This window comes from Equus przewalskii, chromosome 12 (assembly GCF_037783145.1).
Source record: "Equus przewalskii isolate Varuska chromosome 12, EquPr2, whole genome shotgun sequence".
Lineage (NCBI taxonomy): Eukaryota > Metazoa > Chordata > Mammalia > Perissodactyla > Equidae > Equus > Equus przewalskii.
This window is the reverse complement of record NC_091842.1, coordinates 32,377,089-32,392,326: the sequence shown is the minus strand read 5'-3', so window position 1 is coordinate 32,392,326 and position 15,238 is coordinate 32,377,089. Positions and strand designations below refer to the sequence as shown.

The window sequence follows — 15,238 nt, the reverse complement described above, 5'->3', positions numbered from 1 at the left end:
GGAAAGCAGGGGCAGCCTGATGTTTTGTTTCCAAACGAGCTGTGTGTAATGAGCGTTGATTTCAGAGTTCTTGCTGCATTCACATCAGCAGGTCTCCCTGTAGGGTCTGAGCCTTACCGAGGTTTATAGCATCCATCAAGCATCTCCTGTGATGTCCCCTCCTAAAATAGCACTCGGGCCGGACACATGGTGCTTGTGTGGCAGAGGCTGTATAGATGCTGGGCCGGCCTGCAGCCAGCGAAGAGGGGTACCCAGCTCGTTCCCAGTCAGAAGCCCATGAGGCTTCCCAGGTTTTGTTTTAGTACTTGAAAACCCCACCCCAGAAGGTCAGTGACTGAACTCTGCTGTTTCTGTTGACAGGTTTTTGGAAGCAAAGGGGATGCTTAAGTGCCCAACCCACAGGCTGTTCATTATGTTTGTGTTTCCTCGTCTGCCTAGCATTTGACAATTAATTAGGCATGGTAATTACCTGCTTTAATTTCATGATTGCACATCCTATAATTACCCCTAATTCTGTAATGGGGAAGTTCATGTACACAAAGGCAGATGATGACGAAGGTGATGGGGTTACAGTATTAACAGCTGCCATTGCTTACTGCCTGCCAGGCACGGCATCTCACAACCGCCCAACAAGACTGATATTGTCCCCATTTTACAGATTGAGAAGCTGAGTCTTGAGGTGGAGTACACCCCGCCGCCCGCCCAGGGTCACAGCCAGCAAAGGGACGAGCTGGGATTTGAACCCAGGCTTCCTCCCTGCGCAACCCATGCCCTTGCACCGTGTCATTCTGCCTTTTGCAGGATAGGTCTCAGGCGTGCCCAAGACCCCCCATGCTGTTGGCTGGAAAGCCTGTGCATGCACTTGGCAGACCCTTACAGCAGATCTGGGGCTTGAGCCCACTTAAGACAAGCTTTTTAAATCTTCATTCTCCCTCTCCCCTTTTCCTCTCTCTCTCCCTCCCTTCGCCTCCCTCTCTCTGCATATAGGTACATATAGATAGATGTATTACATAGACATAGAGATCTATATAGATATGTATGTTTTGAAGATAAATTTTACCTGGAACATCCAGCACTTGACGATTAGCTGTGTTAACAGATATGAAGAGTGTTGTCCTGCACAGAATCACTCTGTTCTCATCCTCCCCTTAAGAATTGGCTACCAGTACTCTCCTCATTTCCCAAGTGGAGAGTTGAGGCTTAAAGAGGTGAATTAACTTACCCAGGATCACTTGATTAGCCACAGGTGGAGCTGGAACCTGCACCCACGTCTGCTTGAGGCCAGAGTCCAGTCTCTGGACCCCTCTCAATGCTAACCTCTGACTGCATGTCAGGTGCACATGGATGCTCACCCACTGTGGTCTAGTTAGATGTCCTAAGACCATAAATTAGGATCAAAGCTCACTCTCCTGGTGATAGTGAAGGCAGGGCTTTTGTTTGCTTTTGCTTTTAAATTTAGGTTTAATATAAACATCATCAGATGCATACATCTTGAGTTTCTAGGTCAATTTTTTACTTCTGTATATACCTATGTAACCACTGCCCAGAGAGAGAGAAAGGGCATTTCCAGCACCCACAAGGCTCTTTGCCCTTTTGTGCTCTGTGTAAGAACCCTTGCCTACCCCCAAGGGCATGAAGATATTCTCCTGTATTTTCTCCTGGTAGCTTTGTGGTTTGACCTTTCACATTTAGATCTATGATCCCAAAAGGACTGAGTGCAGAAACCATGCACATGAATGCCCATAGCTGCCTCACCTGTAACAGCCCCAGCTGGAAACAACCAAAATGCCCTCCCCATCAGAATGGGTAGATAAATTGTGGCATATTCATATGGTGGAATACTATGCAGCAAAGAACAAGAACAAATGAGTGCTATACATAGCAACATGGAGACATCTGACAAACAGAATATGAGGCCAAAGAAACCAGGCACAAGGAGCACATGCTGTGTGAGGCCGTTTAGATGAAGTTTAAAAGCAAGTGAAAGAAGGCTCGGAGAGGGCGTGCAGCAGAGCGGGTGGGTGCTGTTGCCCCGGGAGGGGCTCCAGGGAGCAGATGTGAAGCCTCTGGCAGCTGGTCTTAATCTTCTAAATGAAAGCATTTCCAGGAGCCCTGTCTACACAACAGTCTGTTCTAGATTCAGTTTGTTGATGGGCTGAGGCTTTTGCCCTCCCCCCACCCTTAACCTCTCCTGACCCCAGTGTTATTACAGGCATTCCTGGGGTAATTCTTCCCAGTGGAAAAGAAACCTCAAGATTCGAACTTTCTCTTAAAACAGAAACGAAGGTTTGCCCTGATTCCTGATTACAGATATTACCCTCCTATTTTATTTGTCTTTTGCTGAGTCAAGGAGATTGGACTTAAAGTGGCTTTTTATTGCTTGTTTTAAAAGGGAACTTGGTTTTGCTGGAAGAGGTCAACTCTTTTTATTTCTCCAAGGAATTATTATCTTTATGGCTCAGGCAGAAGGAATTGGGGCCTATCAAACTTAATTTAGAAGGGGGAGCCCTTTAAAGTGAAAAAAAAAAAAAACCCAACAATTTTGGGCATAAGCTCTTTCAGTTCTTCAGTGAAATAAGTGCACAATTTGGTTAAGTATAATTCAAGGACAACTTAATTTGCATAGAAAGTTTCCAAATTTTGGATGCTAAAAGCATTGCTGTTGAGGATGGACGGTTCAGGTGACTCCGGGCGATTTTATTGGCATTAGATTCTGGAAGGGAGAGGCGTAAATGAGAAGGTGCAATTGGAGCATCGTGGTATCAAGGAGACCCTTCTGAGGACGTGTGATCTACCTAGAAAGGGGGCATTTGGGCCTCAGAGGAGTTGAGCAAGGGCCCTGCTGTGGCAGCTCCTGTTCCCAGCTGCCAGCACCGCCGGCTTGGCGTTCCTGGGACTTCAGGGGCCTCAGCTACTGCAGCAGCGTGCTGTAATAGAAAGCACCAGGCCTTAGACTTCAGGCAGACCTGGGCTCACATCCTTTATCTCCCCTCCTCCCCCGGGCAAGTGACATACCCTCTCTGAACCCGTGCCTTCATCTGTAGAAGGGCAGCTCATACCACCTGCCTTGCAGATGAACATGAAGATGAAAAGAGAGGCCAGTGGAGTGCCTGGTGTGGTACCCAGCACATAGTGGGTGCTTCGTAAATGGTGAGTTTAGTATTTATATATCTTATTGGAGTTCTGAAAAATATCATCTTACTCTCCTGGGCCTGGCAGTGGGCAGCGCCACTCTTGTTGAATTTCTCCCAGAGCTCCATGACGTGGACTGCTCACCGGGGAGAATAGGATTTGATCAACATCCAGACAACAGCAGAAACTGAGAACAGGGGTGCTTGACCTGGAGTCTGTGCTCGGTCCACATGGGCCTGGGACTGTCTCCCCTGTCCTCATTATCAAATGGCCTCCAAACAGAAGAGAAGCTGATGTCTGAAATGCCCCTGGGCCACTCTCCACCTTTGAGAGGGCCTCAGTCTAATGATGCTGGCGGAGGCGGGAGTGTGGCCAGTCACCAAACTTGACAGAAGCATCCAGAACCCTCTCGGCCCCCAGATCCCCCATGAGCGTTGGTGCTCACCACCCGATGTTCCCGGGAAGCTGCTCTCCCAGCTTGGCAGGGCGACTCTCAGACAACTGGGCTTTGAAGAAGGAGGGCTGCAGGATGGGTCTGCTGTTGCCTTTCCCCTTGGGTGTTAAATGCTGCTACATCAAGCCTGAAGTTCGGGGGCGCCTGGGTCTCCACAGTGACATGGGAGGGGAGCGTGGATGGGAGGAGGCCCAGTGGAGGACCTGGGCTTTACAAATCATCTGAGGACTCAGACCCACAGACCCTCTAGTCCCACCCCGCATCTTACACACGAGCAAGCGAGGCCTGGAAGAAGCTGGGACACTCCCAGGGGTACACACGGTGGCCGGGAGGGGCCATGCCATCCAGTCTCAGCGGCAGAGCTGCTCTCATGTGCTCCTGGGAAAGAAATATGTTTTGGGGTTCGTATTTGTGGAGCTTTTAAGAGGAAGGGCATTATAATTTGTATTTTTGTTTAAAAATTTTCATGACCCGCAGCATACTTTGTTCGAGGCCCCAGATCTGTGACTCAGTGCATACTTGTTCTTTACTGGGCAGAAAGCCTGTGGTAGAGATCGTAAAGCTAAGACAGGTGTGTGCTTCAGTGGCAATGCTGCTTAAACTTGCAGAATTTAGTGCTTTTGATGATGATAACAACAACAATGATAACAGCAGCAGCAGCAGCAAACGCTTCTGGAGTGCCAGGCATTTTTATGAATGCTTTCAAGCATCTTTTTTTTGGATTAAAAACATTTCCCAGATGAGTAAACTGAGACTCAGAAAGAAGCAGTTTGCCCAACATCACGTAACTGGTGGGTGGTGGAGGCGCCGAACTTCTGGGATGCTGCTGCCGTGCACGAGGCAGCTGTGAGTGTCTTGATGTCTCACGACAGCCCAGTCTCCATCAGTCAAACCGCTGGAGGGGATTAACGTTAAAGCTGGTCACCAAGATCAGAACTTCCAAATCCAGATCTGTCATTTCCCGGTGGCAGCCTAACCAGAAAGGATACATTTCTAGTTGTTTGTCTATCAAACACTCCTATGGCATCTTCTAGGTGCCAGGCCCTGTTGTAAGCCTATTACATGTGTGAACTCATTTAATCCTCCCGAGACTTTACGAGGGAGGTCACGTCATCCTCATTTCTCGAAGGAGGAAGTGGAGGCACAGAGAACTTAAGTGACTTTCTCAGGGCACACAGCTCGTGCGCAGCACAGCCGGGATTTGAATCAGGGAGACTGGCTGCAGAGTCTGTGTTCTTGACCACTTCCATGCGTTGTGTCTCCTTACTGATCCCATTATTGTGCTGTCACATCCCCTCCTCTCCACCGCAGGGATCTTCCTCCCCTCCCTGTCCTGGTCCTCACGATGTTCCCTTTCTCTGGGCTGTTTACCCACATCCTCAGTCCAGGTGGCTCCCCCAAGCCAGACCCTGGGTATACCTTCTCAAGGTGCAGAATATGAGATGGGGAGGGGGTATCTGTCACACCAATCCTGTGACTTCTAAAAGGAAGGGTTGAACTAATGGTTTCTGGGGTTCTTTCTGATCCCCTCCTTCTGAAGTTCTGACTCCTTGAATGCCTGCTGTCCCCACAGCAGGGGACAACTAGGAGACAGCTGGAAGGCTGAGGGACGCTGTTCCTAGGACAGGATGTTTACTTGGATCTGGACACTTTTTAGAATGTTTTAAAGACACACAGACAAATTGGCACCATCTTAGTTGTAAAGAAATTTTCAAGAATTTAAGAAATTAAAGAATTTAAAAAATTTTAAAGAACATTTAAGAAATTGAAGAATTTTAAAGAAAATGCAGGCAAATTAGCACCATTCTGGTTTGCCAAAGCAAGGAGTGGAGCCTGAAGTAAGATGATGGCAATGATGCTAGAGCCTTCCGAGCCCACAGTGGCTGCCCACGTACCTACTCCAGAGCGAGCTGTTGGCGTGAGCATCCTTCCCGGGCACTCATTGAAGGATTCGAATAGGGGAGATGAAAATGAATTGAATGGGGAGCAACGGGAGGCCAGAAGAGGTGCTGGAGGCCTGTTGTAGTGGTCCGTGCAGAAGGTGGGTAGCTCTGGAGGTAGGTTTTGGACGTGGGCTTGGCAAGCCCTGTTCTTCGGTACTTGGATGTGGAGGGTAAAGAACAGGACTGGTCAAAGTTGATGCCCAGACCTCTGGCTCAGGCAACTGCGAGAGCGAGGTCCCAGGAGGAGGAGGAAGAGGAGCGGGTTTGCACTGTGGTTCATGGGTTCAGATCTAGACACCATGAGTTTTAGGTGGCCTAGGGAAAATCAAGTCTGGGTCGGGAGTTCCTATCAGAGGTCCAGACTAGAGATACAGATTTGGAGCTCACTGACGAAAAATGAAATGTGCAGGCCTGAGAGTAGATGCCTGTATAGGGGAGAGGGGACCCCAGGTGAAACCCCCGCCTTTGGGGTGTGAGTAGAAGAGGAGGTGCCCACAGGGAAGGCCAAGAAGGGGCTGGCGGAGAAGCAGGAGGGAACTCAGCGCTTTCACGGAGTGAAGCTATTGCCTCTGAATGTGTTATGAAGAGTAGAATGTAGAAAAGTGTAGAATCAGAATTTATCAGGCTGATGCCTGTTTGTATTGTTATGTTAGAGGTTTTTAAGATGCGTATTGACATTCACTGATGCAGGTTACAACAGCTATTTATCTTTGGAGATTTTACTCTCTGGGCTGTTCTTAACGCATGTAATTTTTTTTTTAAATGCATTGATCTCTCTCCTACTGTTTTGCCTTGTGAGGTAGTTGCTGTGTGTCCCCAGAAGGTGTTAGGGCCTGTCAAAAGTTGATGAAACAGCCCTCATATTTTGTACCCCCGGATTGTTCTCTTGGGAGTCACAACTTGGTTAAAACAAAGAAGCTCTATGCCCCAGTTGGGCTTGTCCCATCTGGACGTGACCTTCCCTCTGGCTGGGCTGTTCTCACCTCTGCCACCTCCTTCCCGTCCTAAGTCGATTTCCCTCTCGTCCAGATGGCGGTCTGCAGGATCCCAGCCACGGCCGCAGTGCTGTGTGCCCGAATGTTCTCCACGCCGCCTTGGGAGGAGGTCGTGTTAACCAGCCCCACTTTACAGATGGGAAAGGCACAGCCAGAGGGGAGGCGCGGCGTGTCTGTCTGACACTGAAGTCTGCTTAACATCAGGGTTCCCCAAATTGCCCACTGTCTCAGTCCATTCGGGCTGCTGCAACAAACTGCTATAGATGGGGCAGCTTATCAACAACAAGCATTTATTTCTCTCAGTTCTGCAGGCTGGGAAGCCCGAGATCAAGATGCCAGCAGATTAGGTGTCTAGTGAGAACCTATTTCATAGACGACCATCTTCTCACTGTCCTCACATGGCAGAAGGGGCGAGGGATCCCTCTGGGGTCTCTCTTATAAGGGCACTAGTCCCATTCATGAGGGCTCCCCCTCGTGACCTGATTACCTCCCAGAGGCCCCACCTTGTAATACCATCTCATTGGGGGTTAGCATTTCTACATGGGAATTTTGGAGGGGCACAAACATTCAGACCACAGCACCCACTCATCAGAATCAGCTGGGAAGCTTTGGAACACTGGATTCCTGTGCCCACATGGTCCATGCAGTCCACCTGGAGGCTGGCAATATGTGGAAAGCACTGCCCTTCTCCACGCAAGAGCCTGGATATGACGGTGGAAAAATACCAATAGTGACGACTTTGTGAATCTCTAGGTCAGAGGTCGGCAAAGTTTTTTTGCAGAGGGCCAGAAAGTAAATATTTTCAGCTTTGCAGGCCTTATGGTCTCTGTTGCAGCCACTCGAGTCTGCACTGTATTGTGAAAGCAGCTGTAAACAGTAGGTAAATGAATAATGTGGCTGGATTTGGCCCACGGGCCATGGTTTGCCTCCCTGATCTAGATAATTAGCCTTGGGCATGATGCTCAGACAAGCGATTGAACGTGCCACCTCCAGGGGTGTCTGGGCTTGTGTAAGAATATACTGCAAGCAGGTACAGGCCATTTGAGAAGAATCAGATTGGAATTGCATTCAACTTTAGTACAAAGACCTCTAAAACATTATCTTGAACAAATTAGAGATGAATATTTCTCTTTTGTTAAAAAAGCTTTGAGTAGATAGTGTGGTAATTGGTGTGGTAGCTTCATAAGGTCATCAGAGACCCATGGTCCTTCTGTCCTTCTGCTTCCATTCTCAAGGTCACCTCATGATCATAAAATGATTGCTGGAGCTCCAGTCATCACATCTATGTTTGAGAAAGAGAAAAAGGCAGCAAGAAGAGTAAAAAGGCACTTGTTGGCTAAGTCAGCTCTCTCTTGAGAGCTTTCTTTAGACTCCCCAAATAATGCTTTTTGCTTACATCTCATTAGCCACTCTTATCTGCAAGGGAGATAGGAAAATATAGTTTAATTTTTTTCTTTCTGAGCACATTACTATCCCCAGAAATATTGGGGGGAAATGGATGTTAAGGCAGACAAGTAGCACATGCTGTGCCTCGGGAGGACTCAAAGAATGCCCCAAACGTGCTGCATTAAGGTGCCCTGGGCTCTGCTGGACTTCTTTGCTGATTGACCACGTCTCAGTCCGTGAGACTGTGAAAGCCGGAGCTCCCACTTCTCTGTAACCAGCCAGGCCCTTCCAGATGCTTTGGGGTCTAATGAACACTTCCCCACTAGAAATCTAATACCTGCGTAAGTGTGGTAACAGTTCTGTCAGTCATCACACCATGGCTTGGACACCCAGCTCCAAGAAACCTATGGAGACATATCTTTTCCTCTTGGGGCAGCTTTGGCTTCCTGAAATCGCTCTTCCTCTGGGCTCTATCTGCTGGAAGTCTGCTTCCTGGAACCACCCGGATCACGTCATCTTGGTCTTTCCTCCTCATACAGCCTTTCCAGGAATTCGGAGATCTCCACCCACTTCATCCTGAGGCTTCTCAGGTTACCGTCCTCCAACGTCTTTCATCTTTCTTCTGATAATTCAGTTGTAAGTCATCTGCTAGGGCCTAGAGCTTCTCAAACTTTAAAGTGTGTGTGAACACATTGGGATTCTTGTTAAAATGCAGATTCTGAGTCAGCACCTCTGGGGGGAGCCTGAGACACTGCATTTCTAACATCTTCCCGTGTGATGCCCATGCTGCTGGTCCACAGACCACTCTTTGAGAAGCAAGTGATCTGGACCTTTCTGAACATAGTTCAGTTCATCTTTTAACAGGCGACAACCAAAACCTAACTAAGATGGTCTGCCGATTTAGGATAGAGCAAGACTTTCAACTCCTTTATTCTAGAAGTTATCATATACCTTTTAATGAGGTCTAGAGATTACATGGGCTTTTTTGGAGGCTCTCCCACATTATTCACTTCGCTTGAATTTACTAAAACCCATGAGTCTTTGTCCAGAGGCCACTGCTGCGCTGTGTCGTGTCTGCCCCATCTTATACTTACGGTGTTGGTCTTTGGATTTTGTGGTGGGACCCGACATTGATCTTTTTGAATTTCATTGTGTTGGATTAGATTCATGCTTCAAGCCAGTTGGGATCATGTGACATCTGTCATCCAGATATTTGCCGTCTCTCTTGGCTTTGGGGCTCCCCACAAACTCGATAGGCCTCTGTTTCTCCTTCTCATTTCATTGGAAATTTCTCTCCACAGATGCCTATTTTTATGGTCAAAGAGGTTTTTAAGATATGTATTGACGTTTACTGATTGCAATTACAATAGCTATTTATCATCCGAGACTTTACTCTCTGGGCTCTTCTTAGCTCGTATAATTTTTAAAAATGCATCGATCTCTCTCCCACTTCTGCTTTCCTTTGCACTGTAGTTGCTGTGTGTCCCTGGAAGGTGTCAGGGTCCGGGAAAAGCTCATGAAACAGCCGTTACACTTGGTACCCCAGAGTGTTCTCTTGAGAGGCACAGCTGGATGAAAATGGAGAAGCTGTATGCCTCAGCTGCGTTTATCCCATCTGGACGTGACCTTCCATCCACTTGGGCTGTTCTCGACTCTGGCCCCCTCCCTCCTTCCCCACATCGACGGCCGCCTCCTCTGTGTGGTGGTCTGCATGGCCCAGTCACAGCTGCATCGCTTATGTGTCCGAATGTTCTCCACCCCACCTTGGGAGGAGGTGCTGTTAATCAGCTCCATTTTCCAGATGGGGAGATGCATAGCCAGAGAGGACTCCCACCATCATCTGTCATTGCTATGCCATGCCTGTGACGAAAGTATGAGAAATGCATCTCTGGGATTAACTGGACTGTTGAGCTCTGCTGCTGCTGGGAAAATGAGTGCAGCACGTTGTCGCTGTACCCTGCCCGACTAAGCCAGTGTTTCCCATACCATTTGTTCACTGAGTCCCACTGAGTCCCTGCTCTGAGCTCGGCCCTGGGCAGCGGTGTGGGAGACAGATGTGGCCCCTGCTCTCACAGAGCTGGTTTTCATGGGTGGAGTGTTGCCAAAACCCCACCCCTTTGTAATAGGAGGTTTTTTGATTTATTTATCTATTTTTGAGGATGACTAGCCCTGAGCTAACATCTGCTGCCAATCCTCCTCCTTTTGCTGAGGAAGCCTGGCCCTGACCTAACATCGTGCCCATCTTCCTCTACTTTATATGTGGGACGCCAACTATAGCATGGCGTGCCAAGCGGTACCATGTCCGCACCCGGGATCCGAACCGTTGAACCCCAGGCCGCCGAGAAGCAGAACGTGCGAACTTAACCGCTGCACCACCGGGCCCGCCCTGTAGTGGGAGTTTTAAGAGAAGTTTACATCTTCTTTCTCTTTCCTTTTCTTGACAGGTTTACATCCGGATAAAAGATGACGAGTGGAATGTCTATCGACGGTACACAGAGTTCAGGAGTTTGCACCACAAGTTACAGAACAAATACCCTCAAGTGAGGGCCTACAACTTCCCCCCGAAAAAGGCCATCGGAAACAAGGTACCGTCCCGGCGGGGAGCCAGGCGCCTCGCTCACTAGCGCCGCCATTGAGGCGGGTGCTTCTTCCTCTTCTTCAGTTCAGGGTTTAAACACACAGCTCAAAAGCTGGCTGATAGGAGAGAAAACAGAAAAAAAGAAAACAGTCACCCGTGATTCCACCTCCTAAAGACAGTCACGTTAGGTTTTGCTTGTGTACATCCTCTTATTTCTTGAGGGCAGGGGTGGGCAGATTTGTCATGTAAGAGCCAGAGAGTAAATATGTTTGGCTTTGTGGACCATACTCAGTTGACAATACTCAACTCTGCCTTTGTAGTGTGAGCAGCCACAGACAGTATGGAGACAAAAGGGTGTGGCTGTGTGCCAGGAAAACTTTATTTATAAGAATAGGTGGCAGGGGCTGGCCTGGTGGCGCAGCGGTTAAGTTCGCACGTTCTGCTTCAGTGGCCCTGGGTTCACCAGTTCGGATCCCGGGTGCGGACATGGCATCGCTTGACACACCATGCTGTGGCAGGCGTCCCACATATAAAATAGAGGAAGATGGGCACGGATGTTAGCTCAGGGCCAGTCTTCCTCAGCAAAAAGAGGAGGATTGGTGGCAGATGTTAGCTCAGGGCTAATCTTCCTCAAAAAAAAGAAGACTAGGTAGCAGGGGCTGGCCCCATGGCTGAGTGGTTGGGTTCGCGCCCTCCTCTTCGACGGCCTGGGGTTTCGCTGGTTAGGATCCTGGGCGTGGGCATGGCACCACTCATCAGGCCATGCTGAGGTGGCGTCCCACATAGCACAACCAAAGGCACTCACAACTAGAGTCTACAACTATGTACTGGGGGGTTTTGGGGGTAAGAAGGAAAAAAAAGATTGGCAACAGATGTTAGCTCAAGTGCCAATCTTTAAAAAATAAATACATAAATAAATAAGAATAGGTGGCAGCTGGATTTGGCCTATGGGTCATAGTTTGTGGACCCTTGTTCTGGACCAAATAAGTGTTTTCTAGTTTTCACTCATGGTTGTCTTGTTATTGATTTGGACTGATGAATGTGGGGCTATTTCCCATGAAGATTCTCACAGGAGCTTTTTTTGTTCTAGAGCTACTCCCCTCACAAAGGTTCATAATTTATGATGACATAATTGACTTCTGTATATTCGTGCAGGTCCCCTTGAGAAAGGAGGCACCAGCCCTCCGTAAGCTTGCTGCTCGATTAGGGTTCATTCACTCAGGAAGCATTTATGAGCCCTGTTATATGTGACGGTGCCAGGGGCAGGAGCCCAGCCCCGGAGAAGGGCCCTGTTGAACTGTCTCCTTCAGCCAGTGGCATCATTTTGCCATCCATCCTCTTGGCTTAGAGCAGCAATCCTCCGTCCTGGCTGCACTTTGGATTGCTTGGGGAGCTTTAAAAACTCCTGAGCCCGGCCCGCCCCCACCCCGATTCTGAGTTAATTGGCCTGGAGTGAGGCCTGGGCACCAAGGGGTTTAAAAGCTCCCCAGGTGACGCCAGTGGCAGCCAAGCCGGAGAACCTCTGGCTTGGAGTCAAGTAGGAGATGCTTCGCCAATTGCAATATACTAACTATCTTGGGAGGGACAGTTCAATCAGGTGAGGTAAGGTCATGACCCTTCAGGATGGGGGAGAAATCCGACCTTATGTCAGAGGGATCCCTCAACTGTGTGCTTCTCAAAGTGTGGCCTCTGACCAGCAGCATCAGCGTCACCTGGAGCTTGTTAGAAATACAGAGTCTCGGGCTCCACCCCAGACCCACTGGAAGATCAGCTCTGGGGCTGGGGCCCAGCGCTCTGGGTTCAACAGGCTCTCTAGGGGGGAGGGGGCTGCTGGTGCACAAGGAAGTGTGGCACCGGGCGCTGTCATACTCACAGAGCCCTGGGGCAGACTTCACAGGTGATGAATTTCTGAGTCTCTCTCCTGCAGAGGCGCCTTGCTGGAATTTCCTTTGATCTTTACCATGGAAAACTAGAGCAGGAGTTTCCATAAGCCGCTCCCAACACATGGGGATTCCAGAGGGAAACTAGACTGACTGCTGTGTGTACGTGGTCATAGATTTCTGCGTTTAAGCCAGGTTAGAAATCTGATCACGTCGGGGTCTGTTGGATCTTAATTTAGAGAGTTACAAAGCAGGTTTGTCTCAGGGCCAGAATAAATCTGTCGTTCCATTTTTTCCTGTTGAAGAAAAGTGGAGTTGAGCCCATAAAAAGGAAGACTTAGAAATTCTACATTTGTTCATGGTGAAGAGTACAATAATTCTTATGAAAAGAGGGGGAAAATTATATTCTGATTTAATCTGATGACTTGCAGGCTCATACAAATCTTGGGCTCCATCCAGAATGTCTTAAAATGTCATAAATCAAAATTCTGCCTAACCAACGTGTCCTTATTATGAGGTATTCTCATTTGGAGGGAGCGTTCCACTGAAGCGGCCCCTGCACGACGGCGTCCTCAGGCAGCTCGGCCTGTCTGTGTCTCACTAAGGGAAGTGAGTGCCAGCCTGAACGGGGGACATTCCCCTGTGAAATGCCTTGCATTGTGTGTCTGCTACCTATGGCTGCTGTGACAAATCACCACATGTGTAGTGATCTAAAACTACACAAACTTATTATCTACAGTTCTGGAGGTCAGAAGTCCAAAATCAGTCTCACTGGGCTAAAATCAAAGTGTGGGAGCGCTGGTTCCTCCTGGGGGCTCCAGAGGAGAATCCTTTCCTTGCCTTTTCCAACTTCTAGAGGCTGCCTGCATTCCTTAGCTTGTGGCCTCCTCTGTCTTCAGAGCCAAGCCATCATGTGACTGTGACCTCAGCTTCTGCCAACATAGTCCCATCTCCTTCTCTGACTCCTTTTCCTCTCATGAGGACCCTTGTGATCACGGTGGGCCCACGCGGGTAATGCACGATAATCTTCTATCGCAAGATCCTTAACTTAATCACGTCTGCAAGGTCCATTTTGCCGTGTACGGTGGATGCTCTCAGGTTCTGGAATTAGGTTGTGGACATCTTTGGGGACCACACATTGCTAAATGCTCTCTCTGCAGCCCAAAGCAACTCCCTCCCCACGTCGTATCCCCTCAAGCCTTAGAGTGTTGCAAAACTTATTTGAGATGAGAGGAACCTGCCAAGAACACGGCCAATCCCAAGAACAGACACTGTGAGGCTCAGGTTAGTGAGGTGGGGCTCCGGCCCGAGAAGTGCAGGGGGGCGGTTCCTGAGTTAAGTAGTTCAGAAAGATCATGAAGCAGCCCTGAGACTCTCCTGAGCCAGGAGCAGGGACTGCGCATCCTCCCCTCCTCCTGAGCCCTGGGGCGGACTTGCAGGGACGGTAGACTTTTGCCTGTGACATCTGTGTCCGTAGGACAGTGTTTCCCCCCACCCTCTTCCCCTAGTGCAACCATATTTGCAAATAAACGAGTTTGGGAATTAAAGGCACCATTTGGTGGGCCTGGCCCCGTGGTGACTGACTTGTACAAATGCCCTGGTTGGCTGGGTCTTTACTAGATTGTTGGCCCCGCTCCCCGTGGCTGGTGATTGTCCTTCGATGCCCTCTCTGCCCCGCGTTTGGCTGACTAGGGCATACCCACTCCCCTGAAGTACACTTTGGCTGCTGCCCAGGACAGATCTGAGGGTCCGTCGGATTTTCAAGGGCAGATTGGGCCACGTGCAGGACTTCAACAGCCAGCTGAGGCTACTGATGAACTCTCTTAAGAGCCCAAGCTTGCACTGGCCCTCATGGGGCCTAGCAGCTCAAGATGCCTGCTTTGATACCCGAGGGCACCTTTTCTAGAGAGCTTCATTCTAAATTGACCCAGAAAAATGAACCATGTCAGAGTGTTTTCTTTAGTGGATCGCTTCAAGAACGTGTCGCTTGCCACTTACCCTGTTAAGGCACGCGGACATGACATCTTTGGGTGGATTGAGGTACGTGTCCCTTGCTGCTCTAAGCCTTGGACCTGTTCAGTGACTGACTCCAGAATCCACGGACCTGGACAGTATTCAAGGAAATATTAAACATAATTTAGCTTTTTAAAATTCATCAGATAAGTATTTTTCTAGCCTGAATTTCTATGTATTTCCCCAGTGATGCCACCATTGTTGGTTATCTGGCAGTTTTAGAATTAAAATGTGATCTTAGCCTGAATTTGAACTTTTTTTAATTGATAAAATTGGCATACATATAGTTTGTGAGTGCAAGATTTATCTTTACTGAAGAATTTCTTTGCCTCAGGATGCTGTGCGTGTGTTTAATTTTAAACGCACGGGATAAGCAGAGAGCTCACTAGAGACATCCATGCCTTCACATCCCACATTGAGTCTAAATCACGATGAAATGGGTTCCTGAATATCAGTCCAGCACTCGATGGAGTTTATTCCTTGTAGCCGAGTGCAGCCACAATGGTTGTATATAAAGTTACTCATTAACTTTGAAATATCCCAGGCACGTTGCTTGTATCAGTCAAGGCAGTCTTGGTTAGGCTGAGGTAACAAACAGCTCCATGATCTTGGCAGCCTCAGCCAACCAAGATGTATTTGGGGCTCATATTCCGCATCCGTCATGGGTTGGCTGGGACCTCTGCTCATCGTAGCATCAGGGGTCCAGCTGCTGGGAGCTCCTCTCTGTGTGTAGCCACAACTGTGGCAGCAGGGGCAAGGGACAGAGACAAATCAGACACTGGCTCTTAAGCTTCTGCCCGGAAGTGATGCTTGTCAATTCCACTCATTTCATTGGCCAAAGCGGGTTACGCGGCCTT

At 48.8% G+C, this 15,238-nt stretch overlaps 1 protein-coding gene across 8 annotated transcripts in view; it reads left to right on the top strand.

Annotated features, from left to right (window-relative positions):
* The window catches only part of SNX29 (sorting nexin 29), a 590,085-nt gene that overhangs the window by 398,183 nt on the left and 176,664 nt on the right, over positions 1–15,238 (top strand). For all 8 annotated transcript variants that reach the window (XM_070568519.1, XM_070568518.1, XM_070568526.1 and 5 more), the window contains one exon: positions 10,355–10,495. In XM_070568519.1, coding sequence (XP_070424620.1) covers positions 10,355–10,495 — 141 coding nt within the window. The remainder of the gene's footprint in view (positions 1–10,354; positions 10,496–15,238) is intronic.